We start from the raw sequence: 25,536 nt of genomic DNA on the forward strand, positions 1-25,536 counted from the left end.
CCCCTACTGGCAGTGGGAGAGCCTGCTTGGGATTCTCTCTCCCTCTCTCTCTGCCCCTTTCATGTGTGTTTTCTCTCTCTCTCTCTCTCTCTCTGTCTCTCTCTCTCTCTCTCTCTGTCTCTCTCTCTCTCTCAAATTAAATAAATAAGCTTTACCAAATAAAGTTCAACCCAGAATAAGGCAAGAAGAGAAAAAAGTTTTAATATAAACTAGATATAATTCCAGTGCATAATATTTACTAACAAATTAAGTGATTTACACTTACTGGGTAAAAGTCTGAGTACTATATTGGATTCATAAAACTCCAATCCCGATGTATATTGTTTATATTGAAACAATACAAAATAAAGATTTATTTTTTGCTTTTATGGCCATTGCTGGAGCACCAGTGGCCAAAAGGAAGTTCAGTCCCTTTCTGACTTCTGACCGGAGCAAGGACCATAAAAGGCATTTCAATGCACATTCCCAAATTCCCACAAAGATGGTCTTCCTTTCCTTCCAAAGAACTGAGACAGAAGTACAACATTTGATTCATGCCCACCCGAAAAGGATGATGAAACACAGGTTGTGTGAGGACACTGTAAAGGTCAGCAAACTGGCAAAGTAGTCCAGGTTTACAGGGAGAAATATGTCATCTCCATTGAATGAGTACAGCAAGAGAAGGCAGGTGGCACAGTGTCCACGTGGGCATCTACCCTAGCAAGGTCTATCACTAGACTAAAACTGGATGAAGGCCGCAAAAAGATCCTTGAACGTAGGAAAGGAAAAGGGCAAATGTGAGGTAGAAACAACTGAGAAGATGCAAGAATAAAGTAATCTTCTATGTAACTTTAAACAAAAACTGTGAAAATGAAGGAAAAAAAAGGGATTCATAAATGTTGGTAGTGAAATGCCTAAAAAAAAAAAAAAAAGAGGCCAAATGAAAGAAAAAGGAGCTGTAGAATGCTCTGGCATGATCAAACTTCAAGGCACCCAAAGTTACCGCATAATAAACAATTTTAAAGATGCATACACCTGATATGTAACTTAAATATACATTGCAGCATTACAGAATACTCTGGAAGGATGGTGTTCTCACTACAGGGTGTTAGGTCAACTGAATATCCCTATGGGGAAATACTAATCCTGGACTCTATTTCCCACTACATGCAAAATCAACTCTGGGGGATTATAGATGTAAATCTGAAAGGTAAACCAGTAAAGCCTAAAAAGACAGGATAGAAAAAATATCTTTATGGCCTTGATGTAGGAAAAATATTTCTTAAATAAGTTATAAAATAACTACAAAGAGAAAGTTTGATGTAGTTAAAATTTGCAAGCCCCCCCCCCAAATATGTAAGAGAGTAAAATAGAAACTATCCAATTAGTTCTATCCTACAAAGGCCAAAAAGGCAGAAAAATCGATGAATAAAGTATCCAACTTGAGATGTTAGCAAATGGAAATAAATAAATAAAAGAAAGAAGACATGAAAAAATAAACATATAAGAATAGAAATGAAAATAAGGAGTAGGATACAATAGACAAGGTCTGGAAAAACACAATTTGATCATTTGAAAAGACAAATCTGGGAGTTTGAGCAAGAAAAAATGAGAGAAAGCATTAAAAAAACAAAATACTGCAAATACTAAAACAGTAATTAATCATTGATTTTATATAATAAAATGGAAAATTAGAGAAAAATGGGCAATTTCCTGAAACTATAAATTATCAAAATGGACTTTGGAAATGAAACGGTCTTAGAATCAATAAAGTATTCTAAGGAATTCATGATACAAAATCTGTATTAGCTTTCATTGCAAAGCAAGTTTATTCAAAGCTTAGTGGCTTGAAACAGCAAGTATTTAGCTCACAATTTTGTGCATTGGTGCTTTGGGTTGGGCTGAGATGACTGATTCTTGTATTCTGAGGGTTCACTCATGCAGTTTGAGCACCTTCTGGTTTTCTGGGGACTGGCTATACTGGAATGGACTTAGCTGGGATGGCACATCTCTCCTTCATGTGATCTCTTATTTTCAGCATTCTAGTCTGATCTTCTTTATAAGTCAGCTGATGAGGGTTTCCAGAGCTGGAGTAGAAATATGCAGGGTCTTTGGAAGCCAAGGCTGAAAACTTGCACATTGTATTTTGTTGCATTATATTGGCCAAAGCAAGTTTTAAGGCCAGACTCAAGGATATGGGAAATAGATTCCATCTTTTGATGGGAAATACTACAAATTACCATTGCACAGGGTAGCAGTCTGGTAAAGAGCAAAGGATTGTGACCGATTTTCACGATTTACCATGTCTCTCCACCAAACAACCACTGGCTTCAGACAGTTTTACAGGGGAGTTTTATCACATCCAAGGAAATGATTCCTATCTTGTATAAATTCTTATGGAGAAGAGAATAAATGAAAATATCTCCCATCTCATTTATGAAGATAGTTGAGCATTCAACTCTTGATTTCTGCTCAAGTTGTGACCCCAGGGTCATGGGATCAAGTTCTGCATCAGGCTCCACGTTGAGCCTCGAGCCTGCTTAAGATTGTCTATCTCCATCTGTCCCTCTCCCCAGCTCTCATGCATTCTCTCTCTCTCTCTCTCTCTCTCTCTCTCTCTCAAATTTAAAAAAAATGGAGTTTTATAATACAATGTACTTTTGAACACAGATTAGATTAAAAATTCTAAAAAAAAAAAAAAATAACGTAAATTAGCAATCCAAATCTAGCTGTGTGTGTCTGGATGTGTGTGAGACCAAGTTAGTGATTTCAACAATGCTAAACTACTTTTATCAATACATCGACTAATACAAGTCACATTAAACAGAAAAATCTATGGTTATCTCCAGAGGCAGAAAAAGCAGTAGATACAATTCAGTACTGACTCATGATAAATTCTTAGCAAAATAGGAATCGAAGGAAACTTCATTAAACTGAAAGTGTGCATAAAGCAAACATACAAAAACGATTGTTCTTATAGTTTAAATATTAAGAGAATTCCTGTTATAATCTGGAGTCTTACAAGAATCTTTATTACCATAATTTATTTTCAACATGATAGTGTAGGTCCTTCTGGCAGAAAAACAAATCCCAACCCCCAAAATGTCCCCATGCGCCCCTCAAAACACAAGGGTTAGTAAAAAAAAAATAGTGAGAAATTATATAATGGTTTGCATAGAAAATAGAATTCACAAATTATTAGTTACCGAGATTGTTCTGAAACAGTGCTGGATATAAAAACCAGAGAGAGAATCAATTGCATTGCTGAAAAAAGTAGCATCAACAAAATGCAGTTAAATAGAATATTTCATTTATAAGATCAAAAAATTTATAAAGTGCTTAAGGATAAAAATATATGTATAATGATTATGGAAAAAAATATAAAATTTTATTAAAAATCATTAGAGAAGACCTAAATGAGGACAGGTGCTTGGAGAAGGCTTAAAAATGGCAATTCTACCCAAATTGATTTCTCAATTGGATGAACTTATAATAAATTCCCCAAAGGATTTTATTTTCTGATAAAATCTGCAAGCTGATTTTAAAAATAATATGGAAGAATAAAGACCAATAATATTTCTGAAGAAGTAAAAGGAATGGCTTTCAGATCTTATTATAAGCTTATAGCAATCAACAGTTTGATATCCATGTAAGAATTGGCACATGAATCAAGAGAATAGCCTGGAGAGGCCAGAAAGGGACTTTTTATTTGTGGCAACTTGATACATAACTGAATTGGCATTCCTGATCTATGAGGAAGGGATGTATTCATAAATAAATGGTTATGAAAATCACTGCTTTAAATATTTCATGTATATACTAATTGATGTAATTGATTTTGGTGTGTATTGTCAGGAAAAGCTTTAATATATTTGGAAACCATACACCAAAATCAATTACAATTAAATACATAAATGTGTTGCACCTGGGTGACTCTGTTGACCATCCAACTCTTGATTTCAGTTCAGGTCATGATCTCATGGTTGATGGCATCACGTCCCAAGTTGGGCTCTGCATTGATAGCTCAGAGCCTGCTTGGAATTCTATCTCCCTCCCTCCCCTGCCCCCCTCCACTAGGTACCAGTGCCTGTTCTCTCTCTCTCTCTCTGTCTCTCTCTGTCTCTCTCCCTCTCCCCCCTCCCTCCCTCCTCCTCCCTCCCTCCCTCCCTCCCTCCTCCTCCCTCCCTCCCTCCCTCCTCCTCCCTCCCTCCCTCCCTCCTCCTCCCTCCCTCCCTCCCTGCCTCCTCCTCCCTCTCTACCTCTTCCTCTCTCTCTCTCTCTCCCTCTTCCTCTCTCTCTCTCTCCCTCTCTCTCTCTCCCTCTCTCTCCCTCTCTCTCCCTCTCCCTCACTCTCTTCCTCTCTCCCTCCCTTCCTCATGCCCCCACCCCCAAATAAATAAGCATTAAACAAAATACCTAAGTGTGAACTTTGCAAGTTTTAGAAGACAATATGGGAGCATATATTCATGATCACGGGGTGGGAAAGAAGCAATAATAAGTATAAAGCCGTTAAAGATACTATTGACAAATTTAATATATAAAACAAGTTGAATATGTTTCTCAAAGATGACCTGGGCAACCAGATCAATTAGTAGAGCATATCCAGTAGAGAAGTGTTAAAATCAGTAAGATGCTCATAAATCAATAAGAAATCAGGCAAAAGGTATAAAAAGGCAGTTTCCCAAAGTGGAAACATGTGAATAGCCAATGAATTTATTAAAAGAAATGCAATTTCAGTAGTTATCTTGGAAATGCAAACTAAAAACACCATGAAATACCATTTCTTACCCCTCAGCCTGGCAAAAATGAAAACAAAAATAGGATGATGCTAAGTGTGGGAGAGGTTAATTGAGCCACGGTGGTGGAAACTTGAATTGGTTGAGCCACTAAGGAGGGCGGTTTGGGAGTTTTTGTATAAAATTAAAGGCATGCATATCTTATGACACATGACCCCAACTTCTATACACATTGAAGAAAGTTTGACGTGTAGCCAAGAAGATATGATGTACGGTCCTCACAGGAGCTTTTTTAATGTAAAAAAATTAGGAGAAAAAGTTTTCAATCAGTGGGATGATGTTTAAATAAATGGTAGAATCCTATAAATAAACACCAAAATCATTGAAATTAAAGTAGCAGGAGAAAATTATAGTATTAAGTAATTTAAAAATGCAAGACATTTCAATTTATTGCTTATTTCTACATTCACATATGTAAAAAAATAAATACATGGGAATAAGCACTAAATTTACAAGTTTACTTCTGAGAGGAAGGAATAGAAAAATCAAGGATGGACACTCAGAAGACTTCAACTATAGTGATCTTTCATTTCTTAAGGTGGGTGCTACATTTGCAGGCATTAGCTTTATTTTGCTTTCAACTCTTTTGTATGTCCTAGATACTAAAAGAAAAAAAAAAAACATGTCACAGGGTTCCTGGGTGGCTCAGTCAGTTAAGCACCCACTCTTGATTTTATCTCAGGTCATAATCTCACCGCTTTTGAAATAGAGCCCTGTGCTGACAGCGTGGAACCTCCTTGAGATTCTCTCTCTCCCCCTATCTCTCTGCCCCTACCCCTCTTGTGTGCATGTGTGTGCTCTCTCTCAAAAATAAATCTTTAAAGTCAATACACACACACACATACATATACATATAAGTATATATACCTATATACACACACATCTGAATATATACATGCATACATGCATGATTTTTCCACATTCCCTTATTTTCCATGTTTCTAAGAATCCACGGAAATTTGTCCAGATGTCTCAGTTCTAAACTGACTCACATTTAATGCTCTTTCTTGTTCTGTAGTTAGTTATTTCTTGGTGAAGCTACACTTTCCTTCGGGACTTGGGTCTGAAATGAAGGACAGCACTGGTTCCCAAGTCCGGGAACACTTCAATATATTATTACAGAGACATAGTAACATGTGTTGATGATGGTCTACATTAGAGTTTTACCTTGGTCTCTAGAATGATCACAAACTGTAATATATGTTCAACAATTAACATAGGTAGCTGGATGATTGCAAAATGGCATTGTAGGCAGCTAGCTCTGAGCCTCTGTCCCTCTGTAGAAACAAAAAATAAGCAGGAATTGTCAGAACCAATTTTGTTAAAATTTAGGAAAATAGTCAAAGGTTTAAAGCAAACTAAATAAATTCTCAATCAAGAATAAATGCAACATTAAAGTAGTAGGAAAGCTTTGTGATATCTTTTTATCCTTGCCTCATACTGGTCATAGCTCAGTGGCATCTCATTGTCGGTCTGTGTTCTCAGTGTGGGACAGTGGTCTCTGATTCTGGAGGGAGCGGAGACCTTATTTACATATCATGAGGTATATCCATTCTGTATGGAACTACCTGAAGTACTGGTATGAGACACTTGTCTAAGAACTCTTCTGGGTCAGGAAAGTGGCAGGTGTTGCCTGAAAATATTGCAAATGTAACAAATAATTTGCAGCTGCTTCAGGAAAGAAGTGCTGTTGACACATAATAGACCACATAAAGCCAGGATGAAATGCTAAGGAGAGAGAGTCTTTGGGAAATCATGGTATTGAACAGCACCTGTGCATAGAAAGTGCATATGCATTGTCCAAAGCCAAATACATGTTCAGAAAAGGCTCAGACTCTCTAAGCTGGGTCTTTGGGCTGATCTCCAGGATTAGTGCAAGCATGTCTAAGTATTAAAGGAGAAGGCATCCAGTATCTCTTTCCCTTCCTCCTTCTATTTCCCTCCCTTTCTCCATCTCCCTCTCTCCCTCCCTCTCTCCTTTCCTCTCTCCCTACGTCTCTCTCTCCCTCCCTCCCTCTCTCCCTGTCTCCACCTTCACTCCTCTCCCTTTGCTACTCTGCACCCCCCCCCCTTCTCCTTCTAGCATTCAAGGAAGTCAGTCTAAAAACTATATGAACACAAGCTCAGGACCAGGCAAGATAAGGAATATAGTCTCTTTAAAAAAAAAAATTGGGAAAGGCCTTTAACAAATGCACTGCTAGAGCATTCAATAATAAAACAAAACCAAAACCCAGGAATCCCTGGAGAAGGGAGAGAATTCTCTTTCTAGATCTCAAGTCACTATAGTATTCAAATGGCCAGTGTTTAAATAAAATCACAAGGTATTGCCATTCACAGGAATGAAATAGACAAAAACCAACTCTGTGCAAGCCTAGACAGTGGACTTACTAGATAAGATTTTAAAACCACCATACTAAATGGGCTTAAGGAGCTATAAAGGAAAACAGACATGAAGAACTAAGAAGTTAGGAAAATTAGGTATGAATACATGAGAATATCCATGAAGAGACAGGAATTATAAAAAGGAGCCAGACAGATAGTCTGCAGCTAAGAAGTACAACTGAAATGCGAAATTGACTAGAAGAAAGATTTGGGCAGGCTGGAGCATCACTGGACTTGAAGATAAGACCATTGAAATTAACCATTGTGAGCTGCAGAAAGAAAAATGTGGGTACTGGGAGATGAATCCGTTTGAAATCATTCTACCACTATCACACGCTTTCCCACGACACTGCCTCCACTGCCTTCATCACTTTTAGTGTGGTCTCAAGTACAGGCAGGGCTGACTTCATGGGCAGTTGACCTGTGCAGTCCCATGGGGTGCTAAACTTAGAAGGCCCGTGATGGGCTTCATTCTCTGCTGTTGCTGTCTTTAACATTTCAATAAATTTTGAACAAAGGGCTCTGCCAATTACGTAGTTGGTCCTGGATATAACTCATGTGGGTGTTTATTAGTGACACACTCTAGATGGTAAGCTTTACCAGAGTGAGAACTGGGTCTGTGTTATTCAGCAAGTGCTTAGAATAGGACAAGGTTGGGGCTCCTGGGTGGCTCATTCGGTTGAGCATCCAACTTGGGCTCAGGTCATGATCTTATGGTTCGTGAGTTTGAGCCCTGTGTCGGGCTCTGTGCTGACAGCTTGGGGCCTGGAGCCTGCTTCGGATTCTGTGTCTCCCTCTCTCTCTGCTCCTCCCCTGCTCACACTCTGTCTCTCTTTCAAAAATAAAGATTAAAAAAAAAATAGAGAATAGTACAAGGTATGTGGTTGGCAGACAACATACTCTGAAGCACAGACTACAAATCTGTCATATTCCTGGCAGAGTGGCCAAGTTTTCTCTCACAAAAGTAATGCAGATTATATAAGAATACATATTAAAAGCACTTAACGCTTAGTGGGTTACAACACGCATCCTCCCCCTTTCTTGGTTACACATTTAATACTCGCTGTGTGCTTAACGTCAACACTACATTGTAGAAGTGATTGGCACTTTTTCTGCCTTTGAGGGACTTCGGTTTCAGTTAGGAGCTGGTAATTAAGTAAGAGAGAGAGAGAGTGGTAAGCTTGCTGAGTGTTGCCTTGTAGCTGTCAGGAACCTTGTGCTTAAGAGCCCAGCTACCTGATACAGGCAAAAAACACAAGGAGTGTTCATAGACTGAATCATTTTGCTGCAGAGGTGGGTTGTAGGTGGTGGAAGAGTAGACAGTTATTGAATGCTTCCTGCATTCTCTCTCTTGTCTGCCCTACATATATTCTCTCTGTTAATTACATTTCATCTGCAGAGCATCCTAATGAGGTAGCTATTATCCGAACTGTATAGATGAGACAATGGGACTTGGGCGTTGAGCAACTTGTCAGTCTTACATAGTTTGTGAGTGATAGAAATGGGATTTAAACTTAGCCTTCCCCCCCCCCCCCCCGTCGAGCTTATGCTCACTCATTCATTCATTCATTCATTCAACATCTATTTTTTAGGCTTACTTACCCCATTCTAGTAACTGTTAGATGGTGAACGCATTTCACTTCTCAGCGTCCCATGGAGAAGACACACCCTGTTGTCTTTTTCTGGAGTTCCAGCCCAAAGGTACCAGTGAGAAGCACCAGAAGGGGTTTGCCAGTTCCACCCTGATCCTCTCATTAGGGAGCAATGTGATTCTCCTTGTTGTCCAACAAAGTAGCCTCATCAAATGGCTTTTTCGAAGGAACTTTTCAAAACTCCTCTCCCCCGTAGAATTTTATCTGTCAGTCAGTGCTTCTGGCCATCCTTTGGTGAGATGGCACCGGTAAGGGTAACATGTCAGTGTCTCTTTATAGAAACATTATCTTGATCAATCCACTGCTGCAGAAATCTCCCTTTCTGTAAAAGAGGCAGGCATCCTTTAAGTGAGGCTATCTTCAGGCTTCTAATTAATATTTATCTTGTAAAAGCTGCCTCCTGGGTCCAAGAACCACACCTGCTTTATTGCTCCAGAACTAAATACGCTTAGTATTGTATTTTTAGGTTAAATACATATAGATGTATTTTTAGGCTAAAATAACATCATTCTCTGTTTTAAATATTAATATGTTGCTTCATAGGCAAAGTAAAAGCAAAATCTCCTCCTTTGTCAAACCTAATTTCTGGGTGCTGGTGGATCCTTGTGGATAGTGCAGTAAAAGTGCTCCTGCTGAAAAAGAGGGGGAGGAAATCACACTTGGTGCCTGGCCCAGGAGCCTTTAGCATGAGGTGATTTCCATCAGAGATCCAGAACACAGGGTGGGGATTTCTTCCTTTCAGGATAGCATCCATCGGAGAAAATAGGTGATTGGTAGTGACAGGCTTCTCTGAATCTTCTGATTGTCAAAGATTTTCATTATTGAGATGGTTGACTACCACTCCATTTCCTTTTGATCAGTTCTGAGCTGATTATGCTGTTATTATTCAGAGGGAAAAGAAAGAACAAGTTTAGGTGACTCACAGTGAGCTACAGGATGTTTCAGTGGTTTGGGTGTTCTTACATTATTTCCATCCCAAGGCCATTCACTGAGGCCAAGACTCACTCTGTCTCTTTCTTTCTCTCTCTCTCTCTCTCTCTCTGTCCCTTGCATTTGGCTTTGAAACCTTTCCCTTACCTGGACATCACTGTCTCCTTAACAGCTGAGCTGTCAGTGGGAAGTGAAATTGATTACAATTTTTTTTTAATGCCACAGCTGTTGTTTCTTACCTCAGCTGGTTCCCATAATTCCACAGATGGTAAACATATGTTTATAGGCACAGAGGAAAAGAAGCTATATTGGATTCCTCCCTCTCTAATTTTTATTTTTCCTTTCATGCAGAAAGTCAAAGTCACAGAGCTGGGGAATCTTATACATTTGTAGATTAATATTTCTGTGTATTAAGACTTTGGAAACAGCAGGACAGCTAATGATATGCTAATGAGCTGACAGTTTTTATTGATCGTAATGAAAGTCGACAAGTGTCTTTCTTGGCTTTTATGCAAGCTGGAATATTTTATTAACTGTCTTCAGGGCAGAAATACATAATTGGTTGCATTTTGAAAATCTTCCTTGTGAGTTTCTCAGGTCTTACTTTTTGTCAGCCTGTTGCCAAAGCTTGGGTCCTTGCCAGTTTATAAACAGAACACATCTTCATCCATATATTTACATGCCCAGCAGGAACTCTCCCCACCCCCTTTCCTTTTCAAAGCAATTTGTTTCAATGTTTTAGCATACAAAAAGAGAACCATTTTCTTCAATGTAAACAGAGATCTGCAGGGAAATAAGAGCTTTAAAAAAGAATTAGCATTTGTTTGGTGGCAAAGCTGCTTATATTTCTATCAGAAAGCTCTGAATGTTAGAAGGGTTTGCCTAATCTTAGTTATTCCATACAGAAGAGGGTCCTAATGGTATAATTTTTTCTAATGTTTATTGCATCTTCGTAGATTTCTTCCTGTGAAATGAGAAGTGTTCCTGGAACAATGGAAATGATGGGCATTCATTCCCGAAACAAAAACTCATAATGTACAACCTACCTGGTGCAAGTTTATTTTGCAGTGCATGGTGAGCTGAGTACAGGAGGTAGAGGGTGGCAACAGGTGGTTTCAACAAAGAAAAAAAATTATCCACTTTTCCTCTTTCCATCGGTACTAAGAGTGAAAGTTTATTGATTTGGGCTTTGCATCTTAGGGATTTATTTAGACTCTCAGCTTGGCTGAAGTTTAACATTGCAAGACCGATGAAAAAACGGATTGTTTAGCAAATTAATAGTGTAAATAAGATTGCAGAGGAAGATACTGGCTACCTAAAAGGATCTCTGTTTGCCAGCACTAAAAAATTATTTCAGCAAACTGTTACATCTAATGCAAATAATTTATGTGCAGTTGATTAAGTATCCATTAAAGCAATTAAGGTAGAACCTCATTTTGATAACAGGACCTTGTGTAAAAACATCTTGTTAGCTCATGTAACTATGAGACTTTCTCAAATGATCTATTTTCTCCTTAATCCATGTTGGAATGGTTTAGCACTGGTAATGGAGTTAGTAGGCCTGTAGTTAATGGCCTAGGATTAAGGTGTCCTTTAGGAAAGCTATTTAGTGTCAAAGCCTTAGGTTTTTCATAGGTCAAATGACCAGGTGATATGGCCCTGGATCAGGAGTCCTCATTGGGTGTATCAAAGTCACCTCAGAAGCTTTTTCAAAATTTATATGATGTTCTCCCTAATCTCTAAAATTCTAATATGCACCCCAATTGTTTATTATTTATTTTTGAGATAAAGAATGTGAATAGGGAAGGGCCAGAGAGATGGGGAGACAGAGGATCTGAAACAGGATCTGTGCTGACAGCAGAGAGCCCCATGTGGGGCTCTAACTCACAAACAGATCATGACCTATGCCAAAGTCTGATGCTTAACTGAGCCACCCAGGCACCCTCGTATCCCTAGTTTAAAAAACTGATACCCTACAAGATAATTTACAGGTGTACCAGCTCTGAAAATATTGTTCAATATTATATAATTAATAGGTTTTAGGAATTTGATGCTTTTAAAGTGTTTTTTGAGCCTGCTATGTGAAATATACTGCAACAGGGAGTACAAGGGGACCTAGAGATGAAAATATGATTTTGCCTTTGTGGTGTCTATAATCTAATAATTCTGTTGACTGGTATTCGATTCCAAATCACTGAGGTTTTATTCATATATTAGGATGTGGATGCTGTTTTCACCACTGTGATCTTTTAATGAGTAAACCCTCTTGCTCCTTGCCCCTCCCCCCCCCCCAAAGAAAACCTACAAATGACTGACAAAAGAGCAGGGTTTTTCAAAGTGGGGCCTTTTGACTTTTCATCAGAATCATCTTGGGTAGCTTTTAACAATCAAGGTTCCAGGGTCCCCTCCAATCCTACTGAAACAGAATTTCAGGGGTAACCCAGGAGTCTGAATGTTAAACGCAAGGTTATTACTCAAACTCAAGGTGTTTACTCAAGGTGATTGTTAAGACACTCAAAGTTTGAGAAACACTGCCATGACAGACGTGAAACACAGCATAGGTCTGAAAAAATGAGATCAAGTGAGGTCAGCTAATACATGCCCTACTAGAGTTGCCTTTTTTCAGTTACGTGTAAATACATTTAAAGTTAAATAAGAACTAATAGAAATTCTGCTTATTCTTATTTCATCTTTGGGAGAAGTTGCAGCACTTGAAGGCATGTTATCTATAGAAATCCTCATAGATGACTTTTCTGTGAGAGATAAGACTGAGCTTCTATAGAGGCTTATACTTTATGAAACTCTTCTCATTCTCTGAAGAAAACCCCATGCTTAGCAAATGCTGCTTTTATTGACAAACATCCAGGTATGGAAGAGTTCATATGGCACCTTAATGCCCAAGACCTTCTGGTGCTTGTTCTGGGGATGGTGCTAGGATGGATACACACACACACACACACACACACACACACACACACACACTCACTCACACACTCATACACACACACACATACATGCTCAGACTTCTTTGGGTTACAGTTGGTATTGTATAGTGTATTGCCATCCTTCTTTTAGTCTAGCATAGAATTACATCCATTCAAATAAATCACATTTCCATCTTGATTTATTTGGCAAGAAGAAGTGTTCATGCCACTATTGGGCTGACCCTGATTGCCTTTCCTTAGAAAAAAACACCAAGTGCTTTGAGTTTTGGTGTTAATGGGCATTGAGAAGTCCTCAGCTCTTATTTCTGTTTGCGATCAAGTCAACACCATTGACCTTGACCTAATGATCTGTGTAACACCCCTGTGTGGTTCAGGTTAAAAGTAGAAAGGCAGAAGTGATGATGGAGGCAGGCAGAAGGAAGGCGTGGGGGAGGCCATTTGTAATTTACAGTGTAACTAAAGTCAGTATTCACTTTAAAAAAGTAGGAAAAGGAAAACTGATGTACGTTCTAAGTTATGTTGCTACAGAGTGAGTGGAGGGATATCCTTTTCAAATGTATTTTCCATTGGTTCTTAGAAAGGCAATTAATACTGTGACAAGCATGCCGTAGGTTTCTCAGTGCCATTTCCATGAATGTTGTAGGCTTTTCTGATGAATAGGTAATAGATGGTCCTGATCCTTCCTGGTACTTGTGCTTTCTTCACTTTCATGTCTCGTAGGGTGATCAATTGTCCCCGTGTGCCCAGGAGTCTGTTGTAGCCCTGGAAGTCTTGTGTCCTGGAAGCTGTAAATCCTGAGCATACCTGGATAGTTGATTACTATGAATTTATCCATATTCAACCTATTCAGATCAGACAGATGTTGTCTAATGTGTCGCTGCATTCTCTGTAATGGTCTTTGGTGGAAATTTATAGCTTTTCTAATTTTTTGTTTAACTTGAAAGGTAGTGAAAGCATAGAAACTAAATTGTGACAATTTCAGTTTGAATGCCTGTTTCACGGACTAAGAACTTGAATGTTGGAAGGATCTTTAGTTTTTGCATCCAGGCTTTTTTTCCAGATGAAGCAACTGAAACTCAGAGAAGGCGGTTGACTTACTGTTTCAAGTTCACTCAGCTCGAGATGAATCCAGAATTGGAGCCCAGGTCTCCTGACTTCCAATCCCATGCTTTTCTCATATTTTTCAAATGTTTTTGAAAAGTATCCTGGGTACTTAGAGGCATTAGCTTGCTTTGAGAAACTGAGCAGTTTTGTACCAGCAAGAAGCTGATTGACTTCCATGGTGCTCTATCAATTGCTCTCTGGAATCCTCCTGCTAGAGACTATGAATTCATATTGAGGACCTGGTGGCAGGGACTTCTACCCGTGGGGTGGTTGTCTCCTCTTGTAATCACAAATACTCCATCATCCTCGAAGAGGAAGCAGTTAGTAAATGTATCCAATTCTGAGGGAGAGGTCCTATGATCCTGTTATTTCTGTTAATGTTTCCCATTCATAATTTACCTTGAAATAGTATGCAGAAAACAGCATTTGCTAATGACTTTCTGCTTAGAAGATGAACAGATAAATGTAAACCCCCTCCAAAGACTTGTGGCATGATCTTAGGCCTTTATTTTATTTATGGATTAATCTCAGTATTCTGAACTAGGTCTCACATCTTTCATCTGTTCTGTAACATTTCTTCCATCAACTCAGGAAGAAAAAAAAATCCCTAAAACCAGAATCTTGATATTCGACTTAAAAAAATCCAAAGGCCAAGTCAGTATTTACATTGCAAGATGGCAACCCCAATGACTTTCTTAAATCAGGGCTGTTCTTCCTGACTAAGTTAGAGAATTAAAAGGCCACTTTTTACAGTGAGATGTTGAGTAAGTTTTAAGGCTCACCAACAAAAAATCATAATAATCAGCAGAGAACAAATATTGTTAAGCAATTCTCTCCATGTCTAATTTTCTTTCCTTGATTAAATGAATCAGTTAAATTTTTAGTCTAATATGTTTCTATTGTTCACTGCTGCTTAAAAAAATCCTCTAAGTCAGCAAAATTTAATGTTCCAGAATGACTAAGGTTTTGGAGGAATTTTTATTGCATCAGTGCCTTTTTGGTTCAATAGTTTTTTTTTTTTTTTTAATGTCTTATTTATTTTGATAGAGTGAATGAGGGAGGGGCAGAGAGAGAGAGGGAGAGAAAGAATCCCAAGCAAGCCCAGTGTTGTCAGTGCGGAGCCTGACCTGAGGCTGGATCCCATGGACCACGAGATCATGACCTGAGCCAAAATCAAGAGTTGGATGCTTAACTGACTGGGCCACCCAGGTCCCCTTGTCTAATAGTTTAAGAACAGTCACTGGTAGATCCTTAGTGTTGTAATGTCATTAGCAACAACTTGTGGCAACTAATGACAGCTTTCTCAAGATGAATGTAGTTTCCAAGATGTCTGGAGGAGGATGGTTTGGAGTAGTAGTTCATTGTGGACTAAGGGAGACTTACCTTTTGAATGAAGATAGCAGTGTTGTAAAAAATCATGTGCATATGACTGCACAGCGGCCATTGGAACTGGTAACTATAATCTTGATCACCACCTCTCTCTTCTGTTATCAAGGGAATCATCCAAGATGGGAAAATCATCTTTATGCCAAATGGATACATAACTCAATGTCCGAACCTAAATCGCAGTAAGTAGCAGCTTGAAGCATTTATGAATTTTTAATATTATATAACTCACTGATAATAAACATGTCACACAAAGTGTAAAAAATGTTGACTTCTGAGGTAGTGGGAATAGGGAGGTAAGTTATTGTCTATATTATATAGTTCTGTGTCTTTGAAGTTTTAAAAAAGCTTATGTGTTGATAGGATTACCATTTGAAGGTAAGAAAAAGTACATTAGCAGTTGGGGTTCTGTAGATAGAGGAAGATAGGTTTAATATGCTAGTATTTATAGTAAACAATGATTTAAATAGCTTGGCTTAGATGTGAGTTTACTTTCTCCACTTTTACAACAATTCACATTTTTTCAGTCGTATCTCAGTAAAAATGAGGACTTAATTCCAATTTAAAAATTTCCCATTGCCTTTTCAGTTACAGTTCTTTTTTCCAGTTCCTTTCTTTCTTCTTGTTAATAAAAGGAAAAGATGTAGACCTGAAATCCTGGGTGATTTCACTCCAGTTGCAATGTAATACTTAACCAGAAAAGCAAAAAGCCTTGGACATAGCCAAGTAACTACTGTTGTAAAAATTTCTTTATTGTATTAGCACTTTATCAACATTTCTTATATTTTCTCTATTGAGCTTGTCCAACTTGCAGTGATTTCTTAAGCCTGGTGCAAGGAATAATGGATTTGCAAGAGCTTTTGGCCAAGATGACTGCAAAAGTAGGTATCTAAATTTCACTTGTGATGTTTCATTTCTTTTTCCATCCTATATGGAATTTCCAGTGATAAGCTATAATGGAAACATTTTTAGCCTTGGCATTTGCAGTATGTTACTGTGGAAATGGTTTATTCTTACTTGAAATAAGGCTACCTATAGTGAACATAACCGTTTAGTTCTTTGATACTATTAGGCTGCATCAAGATGTTTACTTGAAGAATGTTTGCAAGAAAGAGGCCCTGGGAGAGGAAAAGGAATTTGCGTGCTGGCCATCAAACTAGTAACACTGAGATGATATATGGTCAGAGGTACTGCTGCTCATAAGCTAATGCATTTTAGATGTCAGAATAATTGCCAATAATCAGAAGGGGCAAAAGAGCCATTGTTAGCAACAGATGATTGTCACCAGAAGGTGTTATATCACATTTCTAAGATGTGATTCATTTCGGGACTGGTCCTGAGTTAAATAGTGGAGGAGGCAAAGTTTGCCTTCTCACACATTCGGTTTTATAATTGTGAATGTTTGCAATGGATCATCCACTTCACAGGCATCTTTCAAGGATCTGTTATTTGCCAGGTACTGCGTCAGGCACAAAGGAGGCAATAATGAGCAAGACATTATTTCTCTCCCAGAAGCTGTTCATATTGAGTGGCGGACACAAAAATGTAAATTATTATGGGCTTTAATGTATAACGTTTAGACTCATAATGAAAAGCCCTGAGCCTTGTGGAGAAAGACCCTGAATAAATAGAAAATGTGGCTAGTGCCGTTGTTATGATACCAATCAGTCGTGGACCTAAGTCCTGGCCTAGGGTGAAGAAAGAATTAGGCTGGGCTTAAGAGACATTATTGTGCTCTGCAAAAGGAAGAATTTTAATAACCGTGAAAATGATACATTAATCTTGTTGCACCAGTGGCTATGACTGCTCCCAGCCATCAACCATGGCACAGGGGAAAAAAAACCCAAAAACTGGTGGGTAGGTAAGTGTTAGGGCCGGGTGGGTAGGGCTGTGTTTTGGACCCGATGGTTGTGCTGCTGAAGATCAGGTTTCTCTTTCAAACTAGGTTTTTGGCTAAGTCCCCTTTTGTCTGGAAAGGAGAGACAGAACACTTTCATAAGAGAACCTGGGACTTGAGAGCTGAAACATGCACTTTTCACTTCAGCATACAGTGGAAATGCGAATTGCAGCCAATTATTTGCCTTCCCAGCTTGTGGTATATAGAGGCTTGTATTTTATATCGTCTGGAGCAGCTTGATCACAATAGCATTAATTATATTTTAGCTTGCCACCAAATTTTTGGAATGAGAAATACGCCACTCAGTCTCAGGTGATTGTGGTTTCCCAGCTTCAATGATGCCCCTTTCTTTCTTGTTCTTTCCTTTTGCAGGGGATGTCATTTTTCTCTTTTTAGCCATATGTTATCTAGGAGCCACATTGAGCTCTGACCTCCAAACAGTATTATGTAAAATGGGCGTTTGTGAGGCTGGAGATACCTAATTGTGGGCAATTGCAAGCAGAAAATGGTTTCACCCACCTTCTAAACCCCGCCTCTGGCACTTTGGAAGATTTATAAGTCTGTTTCTTCCAAACCATGAATAGAATTATAATTAGAAAACCAAGGACTTCCATTTTCACTGCAGAATTTTGGAATGTGTAATAATCAATAAGAGGAGAGCTGGTAAACTTTTTCTGTAAAGGGTTAGCTAGTTGATTTTAGGCTTTTCAGGCCAAGAGGCAAAATAGAAAATATTATGTATATACTTGTTTAATCACTTAAAATGCAACCATTGAAAAATGTAAAAATCATTCTTAGCTCGCAGGCCATATGAAAAGGAAGGGTGGGCCAGGTTTAGTTCATGGGCCCTAATTTGTCAACCCCTGATTTGGAAGAAGCTGGAAAATCAGTCGTACTAGGTAATATTTATTGAGTATTTGCTATGTGTTAGATATAATGCTTAAATGTTTTATGTTCCCTGTCACTTTAAACCTCACAACAGTCCTGTGAACTGGGATTGATTTATTAGCCCCCTTTCCAGATGAGAAGACTGAGTTCCAGGAATGTTCTATGACTTTCCCCAAGACAACGGATGGCAGAACTGGGATTCAAACTCAAATTCTGAAAGCTGCATCATAACTGATGCAGTTGGAGAAGGGAGGACTGGAAAGAGAAACAAGATATAAAGAAGGAATGACTAATGGAGAGAGGGAGTTTGGGGATGGAGGGATCAGTGAGAACAATGGGCAAGTGGAAGAGAGGAATGTGTGCTCAGATGGTAACTTGGCAGTGAAACATGCACATAGAGCTTATAGTAGCTTTTGGAGGGGGAAGGTCAGGGCAAGAACAAAGCCCCTGAACTCACTCTTTTGGTTATAGTTGATTGCTTTCCCTGGGAATCCGTGACATTTTGAGTCCTGGTGTGTGCCAGGACCATCCAGGGCCACCTTACATTACATGATCTCCTTAAAGGTTTTCAGATCTTAAAGTCTGCTCAGAATCAAACTGCAAACCTAGGATGGGCCAGGTGAACTCTCATCAAATAATTCTTGAAGAATTCTCACAGAAGATCTTTCCCTCTTGCCTGTGCCAATGTCTGAACAGGAAGGTCTTCTTTCTGTGCCTCGTGGAAACCTTGTCTCCTTTTTGTTTACTCTTAAACTGAGGATACAGGCCTTTGGGGTCGCATCTTCATGTAGGAGTTTCCTTTAAGACATCCCAGCATGGGCAGACCCTGTTCCCTGCATCCTATGTAGCCATCAAGGTGGGCGCTTGGGGGCTCATTGACCTTTCTCCAGTTGCTGGTTCCCTGTAGGTAAAATGGTGACCATTATTTTTGATTTTGTAATGATCCCATGAGTCCAGGCAAGTGAGATTTGAAGGCCTGCTTTTGTGTATGGCACACAATAGGCATTCAGTAAGTTGTAGCTGTTCATTTTGTATTATTAAACCTAGATAGAAATAGGCAGCCATGAGGGGAAGATGGCCCTTAAGAAAATGTACACCTTGCCCAGTGGCTTGGCGTCACTAAGCCTGGCAAAAGCCACAAGTTGATGTTGGGGTCCTGGTCTAGAGGTAGGTGCCAGGAGGTCTTGGAAAGCAGAAAGTCTTTACGCTTGTGTGCTAGTAGAAGCCATGGAATCCTACCAGAGAGGAAGCCCAGTGCACAAGCTGGACAGGAGTTGGTAACCATAATCACATCAAAAAGATGCAGACACCAGATCAGACCAGGGGTCTGCCCAGTGGTCTGCCCCAGAGGACTTGCTCTTTCTTTTTTCATTGGTGGTGGTGGGGGGGGTGGTGCTTGAGAATGACCACGACCTTGCTGAATACGGACCATATCATGGGAGCAGCTTGTATGCACTTTCAGGTAATATGTCAGGGTACGTAAGAGCCCTCTTAAAAAATTCTGGCTTTCTGGCAGGATTAACCTTTTTCCAGGTAGAGAAGGTACAGGGAAGCTGTCTTCTGTCATTTTCCCTAAGCCATCCACGAGAGACCACCAGTCCCTGGCTTCCTCTGGGGCTACCCCATTGCTGGGCCAGGAATATTGTGGCTTGCTCTTTCTTGCATCCCACCTGTGCTGGAATCACATTCAGCCTCCAAGCTCAGGAAGAAGAGAACACTGGAGACTGGGAATTTCTTGATTACTTCTGTTTCAGTCTTTGGCAAATCGGTTTGTGCAAACCAAGCAGCACTTGGAATAGCATTTCAGCTTGTAACATATTTAATTTTGAGGTTTTCATTGTTTTGAGAAACTCAATAGTGATTATTTTTTTAGTGAAGCTTAAACGTTTAACACAGTGAAATATTTTTTCTCTTCCATTTAACAAATGCCAAATAGTATTTCAAAGAAAAAAAAAAGCGCGACTAATGTACTCCGATTCATTCACTGACCCCTTACGTGAAAAAGACCTCTGATGTCTGTCTGTGAATGTGCAGAGTTAAGAATAAATGATTCTGTCCATGGTTGCTTAGATAAATGCATGAACAAAGGTAAGACTGAATAGAGATGTGGATTTGCTACTGGATCTATTTTGGATCTGTAGACATTCTTGGAGAAAATGGCAGGTAGTGTGGAAATAGCTTTTGAAAATGACTTTGTGTAAATTCAGCATGCTAATACCAGTGACAGAAATTGTAATTCATTTTTTGATTCAGAGTTGTTTTCTCCTTTATTGTTCCAGTATTTAGGGTTGGGGGAAAGGAAGGTAAAGTTAAATGCCTTTGAAAAATTAGCTTTTTGCCTTATTAGTCTTTGCTTTTGTGTCTATCTCCTGCACTCTTATTATAGAGATAAGGGCTCTTCAGTGTTGTCAAAAAGTCTAAATATGTTAGAAAAGCAAAGACAGAGTTCAGAAGGGAAGCATTTGCCCTGAGAATAGCTTCCATTATATTAAAACCAAGGTTTTCTTGGTACTGACTTTTGTAGGTGAGCATAGCTCAGTTTTGTTGGACAGTATGGGAAATTGACAATACTGCCTTTAGGCACATTCCTGGGTGTTCAGGAAACTTGAGCAGTCACAGAATTGCCTTTTGGGTTATTTAGTCTTTAAGGCTTCTTGGAGTGATACAGGCACTAGATTGTTCCAGGTTTTCAGAGTGAGGCTCATTTCTTCTCACAGATAACCCATTCTCAGCCAGTTTTAGTAAAGATGCAGGTCTAGCTGAACACTTTTTCAACCCCAAGTCATCCATCAATCACTGCCTTTTGTAGGAACTATGGGGGCTTCAGAAATGAAGTAAAGGTGATGTGTGATAAGTTGTCATTTCTTATTATCTCTCACCTATAAGTGGTTTTACTCACTTGACCTCACCAAACTCTAAGAAGTGTATTTAATGTGTTTCCTAAAGAATTCCCAAAGAGCTTAATTATGATAGATTCCAGAAACTCTAATTAGGCTAGAGATTTAAATGTAATCTGAATTTTTGGAAGATTGTGTATACTGGAGGGGTCACAGGAAGCTAGTATTTCAGGCATAGTTAGCTCTGTTTCTTCAGGGGTGATTTTGGTGCATGCAATTTGTCTAGCATCCTATTTGCTTTTTTCCCTGCCTATTGGAACTGCCTACAAAAGGCAGAAGGAACAAGTTTTCTTGAGAGATTCTAAAATTTTGGAGAAGGAGAATGAAGTAAATGACAACAACAAAGTTTGGAATTCCATTTCGATTCCATTTGTAGAGAGTAGTGCTCAGTGGTGCTGGTGGGAGTAAATGAGAGGAGCATCTATGGAACGGAACCATAATTAGTACAGAAAGATGTTGGGAGTCGTTATTATCCAGGTTCAACCATTATATCTAAAATACTGGCTTGAAACGGTCTTACTTGGCTCAGAGATTGGCACGATCATCTACATAGGGAAAATACTCAAGACATGGAGGTGTAAGTATGGTTGAGAAGGAAAAGAGAAACTACTTGAAATTTTAGGATGTAGTGTTTGTTTTAGTATCTATGCTGCTGAAGGGAGTACAAAAGTAGCGTTTGTTTTGCAATCAAGGTAGTCTCTAAAGAAAAGGGGGAAATGGTAATAATGCTATCAGATTGAGTTCCACTTGAGTATGTGTGAGATTATACCAAAGTTCAATTTTTTCGTACCATATGTTTGAAGGCAACTAGAGTAGGCTGCATGGAAAGTGATCAAAAGAGGATTGGACTCTTCTCATGATGAGCTCTTCAGTGAACCTGGTGGTGCTGCATGTGGTCAAGAGCAGGTGTGAAGACAGGATAACCTCAAATGTTTGAAGAGAGTAGATTGCTTAGGACAAGTTACGGAGCAAAACTAGGTCAAACAGAAAAAGCGAGGAGAGATTTGATAGTTCATACCAAGAAAGAATGTTTCAAGCATCCAGAGCTAACCCAAAAAAGGTTTTGAAAGATAACGTCCTGCCACTGTAGATGCGCAAAGAGAGGCTGGTGAATCACTGCAAGGGGTTACTTGTCATGATGTTCAAGCTTGAAAACTATTTTCGGATCAGAGATTCTAAGATTCTGTGATTGCTGGTAATAGTTGGGTGACCTAGGAAAATGAAAAAAAAGTTTTTCTACAGAATCCCAACCTCACCTGGGTGTTTGGTTGCCTGTCTTCACCTTTGAACACCAACGTGGATTCCTTGGATGTTTGTCCTGGGGGATCCTGGGCTGGGGAGAAACTAGATCCTTGTATGAATTTCCCTTTTCCTTGCCCCAGCTCCCAGTAATTTCTCATAAGAGAGGAAGCAGTGATTTCCCAGCCTAAAATCTGACACTCTAGTGTGTGAACACGGAGAAAATGATGGGAGATTCATGTAAGTGCATCGGAGTTCCTGATTAGATCTCCGGTAAACATTATAATGAGTCCTTGAGAATACATTCATTATGAGTGTTTCTGTGTGGGCTTGAGCTGAAAGCACATATGTTTATGTACACCCATGAGGTCCCTGAGATACAGTTTAATGTCTCATTTGGTACTCATCAGACCATAGTAGCCAATATGTCTTCAATTTAGAATGATTTCACCTCATGTTTAAAAAAAAAAAAAAAAGAATCTGGCTAAGAGTAAGTCAGCTGCTCTGAGCATTTTTTTCTTTCTCCTACTTGGCTTGTTTTTTTCTTGTCGCTATTAGCTTTGTTAGGACAATGCAACTGAAATAAAGAAATTACACCAAGTTATTCTTCTTTGCAGTTAAATTACGCAGAGACGAGACTTAATCAATTGGAAAACTGTCATTGTGAGAAGACGTGTCAAGTGAGTGGACTTCTCTATAGAGACCAAGACTCCTGGGTTGATGGCGATCACTGCAGGAACTGCACATGCAAAGTAAGCCTCTTTGTAAAAAAAAAATACCGTTTTAAGGGAGCATTTTCACTAGTGATTGTGTAATCTGGTCTTGTACTATATAATGCCGACTCTGAGAAGTATGTATGATCTTTTTTCTAAGCTTCTACTTAGCAATCTGAACGATTTTGAAGGGAACCTGGAAAAGTGTCATGTCCTATACAAATACTTGGAAATTACAGTGTGCTTCTATTTGACAACACAGTCTAGTACAATCTAACGTTGTTGCTAACAAACTTACTGTTTGGAGTTTGAGGATTAGATTATCAAAGGGAGGAAGGGACTCTGCAGCCTAGCTTTTTAGTCGTTCACAACTTCACAACTTTTCTGTGCTAGAAAAAAATTTAAGAGGAGAGTATAATTAGTTTCTAGATGTTTTTATTATATTTTAGAAGGTGTCCTTCATCTGTTTCAGAGACTTACAAGACTGCCCTGACTTTCAGGATATCCGTCATTTGTATACTCCATCTGTTTTAGAGAATTCACGAGTACCCCCAAAATTAGTATGTAAACTCTGTGCAGTTGAAATTATTTGATAAATATCTGAAGAATGCCACTGTTTGGGAAAATACATAATGGATTGTTAGAGCCTCCACAATGATTGACAGGGTCTGCAAAAGGTGTCATTTATGTTCTTGTAAAAATAGGCTTTTGTTTTCTGCCTAATCTGCTTAGCCCACACGGGCAGATGGAATGAAGCCAGTGATGTATATCAGAAAAGTAATTGAGGTGGCACAGATTCATTTGGGTTGGAGAAAATACTTCATTTGTGATCTTGGAGTAGACTGGCAATTCCTCCCACTGCTTCTCTTTCCCTGATGAGGTTTCTGGGATGAGATGTGAGCTTCTTCCACAAAGGGAACTTTGAAAGGGCGCTTCTGAGATTCCTTTCCCTGTCCTTCCTTCCTCAGAGTGGTGCTGTCGAATGTCGAAGGATGTCCTGTCCCCCTCTCAATTGCTCCCCAGACTCCCTCCCCGTGCACATTGCTGGCCAGTGTTGTAAGGTCTGCCGACGTAAGTACTGACTGAGGGTCGGAGTGGTCCTGTGTAGCTGATGAACATTGATCCCGTGAAGTACCAGAAGTTGATACTATATGTATGACAAGAAGAGCTTCTATATTTTAATCAGCTGTGATGTGCAGATACTTTACATAGGCTTTTTTTCTTTTTTAATCCTCATATCAACTCTAATTACTATTCTTCCCATTCTCTGTAGAAGGAACTGGTATTTGAAGGGATTAAGATTAAGTACTTGTCTAGGGTCAAACAACTGGTAATGGGTTGTGTTGATCTGTAAAGTCACAACTGCAAAGCTCCACACGATTTTGTCTCTCTCATTCTTTTTTTTTTATTATTTTTAAAAATTTTGTTTATTTTTGAGAGAGCGAGCGAGCATGAGTGGGGAAGGGCAGAGAGAGAGGGAGACACAGAATTCAAAACAGGCTCCAGGCTCTGAGGTGTCAGCATAGAGCCCAGCATGGGGCTTGAACCCATGAACCGTGAGATCATGACTTGGGCCCCAGTCAGATGCTTAACCAACTGAGCCACACAGGCACCCCTGGTCTCTCTCATTCTGAATGGTGAAGTTGAGGGCCAGATTCGATGTTTAGGCTTTCTGAGGTCTTGGCCAGATTTCCTGTTACTGAAATGCCTTGTTAGAAATTTTGGGATCAACTTCAGTTAAAATATTGACACAGATTCCTTCAAAGTTGATTTGTCCAAGTTAAAGGATTTAAAAATTCTTACTGTTTTGCCAAGGTCACTTATTTCAGATGAAATAGTGAAATGAGCCTGGAGACCAGCAGTAAGAGTAAAAGCTGTCATTTAGAATGCTTGGTATTTGCCAGTTACTATCTAGATGCTTCAATTCTGTTAGCTTATTGACTCCTTACTGCAGTCTTTTTGGGTGAGGATTATTACTCCTGTTTCACAGGAAGCTTAGGGAGGTTAACTTAACCAAGGCTGCAAGCTTGGTAAGTGACAGCGTTGAAATGTGTAACTAGTGATGCCTGACTGAAAGGCCCATTGTCTTTTCATCCAACTATAGGGTCTTCCGTAGCAAGAGTTTAGGTTAGATGCGTGGCATCCTCTGGGTAACACTCACAGTTGTTTCTCTATTAAAAATACCAGTATCATGGGTCTTCAAAACATAGTGGTCTAGCTTTTTGCCAAGAACAGCCTGTCTCCTAGTTTGACAGTGGAGGTGGGGATAGCTGGTTTGGTTACAGCAGCCCAAACCTTTCTTGCACTTTTTTCAAAAGGGACTTTGCAATATTCTTCCTCTTTATGGTTGGCACAGTATACCTATTACTGTGGAAGGTGGTCCTTGGAGTTAATCTAAAAAGAGGGATTTTCTTTTTATTTTGAGCACTTTTGGAAGTCTTGTCTGGCCATACAGGTAGTTTAGGTGCCAAGATGCTAAAATGATACTTTGCTCCTGTGAGGGAAATTTAGGTAGGTATGGATTCTTTTTTTTCAATTTTGATATTCTGTATAACAGCAGAGGGTGAGGGTGAAACACTACTGGGAATTTGTTTAAAAATATGACATACTTTTAGTCTGTTATTTTGAGCTTTTTGGATAGATCTGTGAATACAGTCTCGTGGAAGTGGTTGGACATGGGAGTAGATGAGTCCTTCGGCTGTTTGGTGTTTTAAACTTTTGATTTTCT

The 25,536-nt window shown here is 39.3% G+C and overlaps 1 protein-coding gene across 5 annotated transcripts in view; it reads left to right on the forward strand.

Annotated features, from left to right (window-relative positions):
• The window catches only part of NELL1 (neural EGFL like 1), an 883,212-nt gene that overhangs the window by 179,176 nt on the left and 678,500 nt on the right, over window positions 1-25,536 (forward strand). For all 5 annotated transcript variants that reach the window (XM_003993068.5, XM_003993069.5, XM_045039061.1 and 2 more), the window contains 4 exons: window positions 15,284-15,356; window positions 15,973-16,055; window positions 22,713-22,847; window positions 23,777-23,879. In XM_003993068.5, the coding sequence (XP_003993117.2) occupies window positions 15,284-15,356; window positions 15,973-16,055; window positions 22,713-22,847; window positions 23,777-23,879 (394 nt within the window). The remainder of the gene's footprint in view (window positions 1-15,283; window positions 15,357-15,972; window positions 16,056-22,712; window positions 22,848-23,776; window positions 23,880-25,536) is intronic.

The sequence above is a fragment of the Felis catus genome, chromosome D1 (assembly GCF_018350175.1).
Source record: "Felis catus isolate Fca126 chromosome D1, F.catus_Fca126_mat1.0, whole genome shotgun sequence".
Lineage (NCBI taxonomy): Eukaryota > Metazoa > Chordata > Mammalia > Carnivora > Felidae > Felis > Felis catus.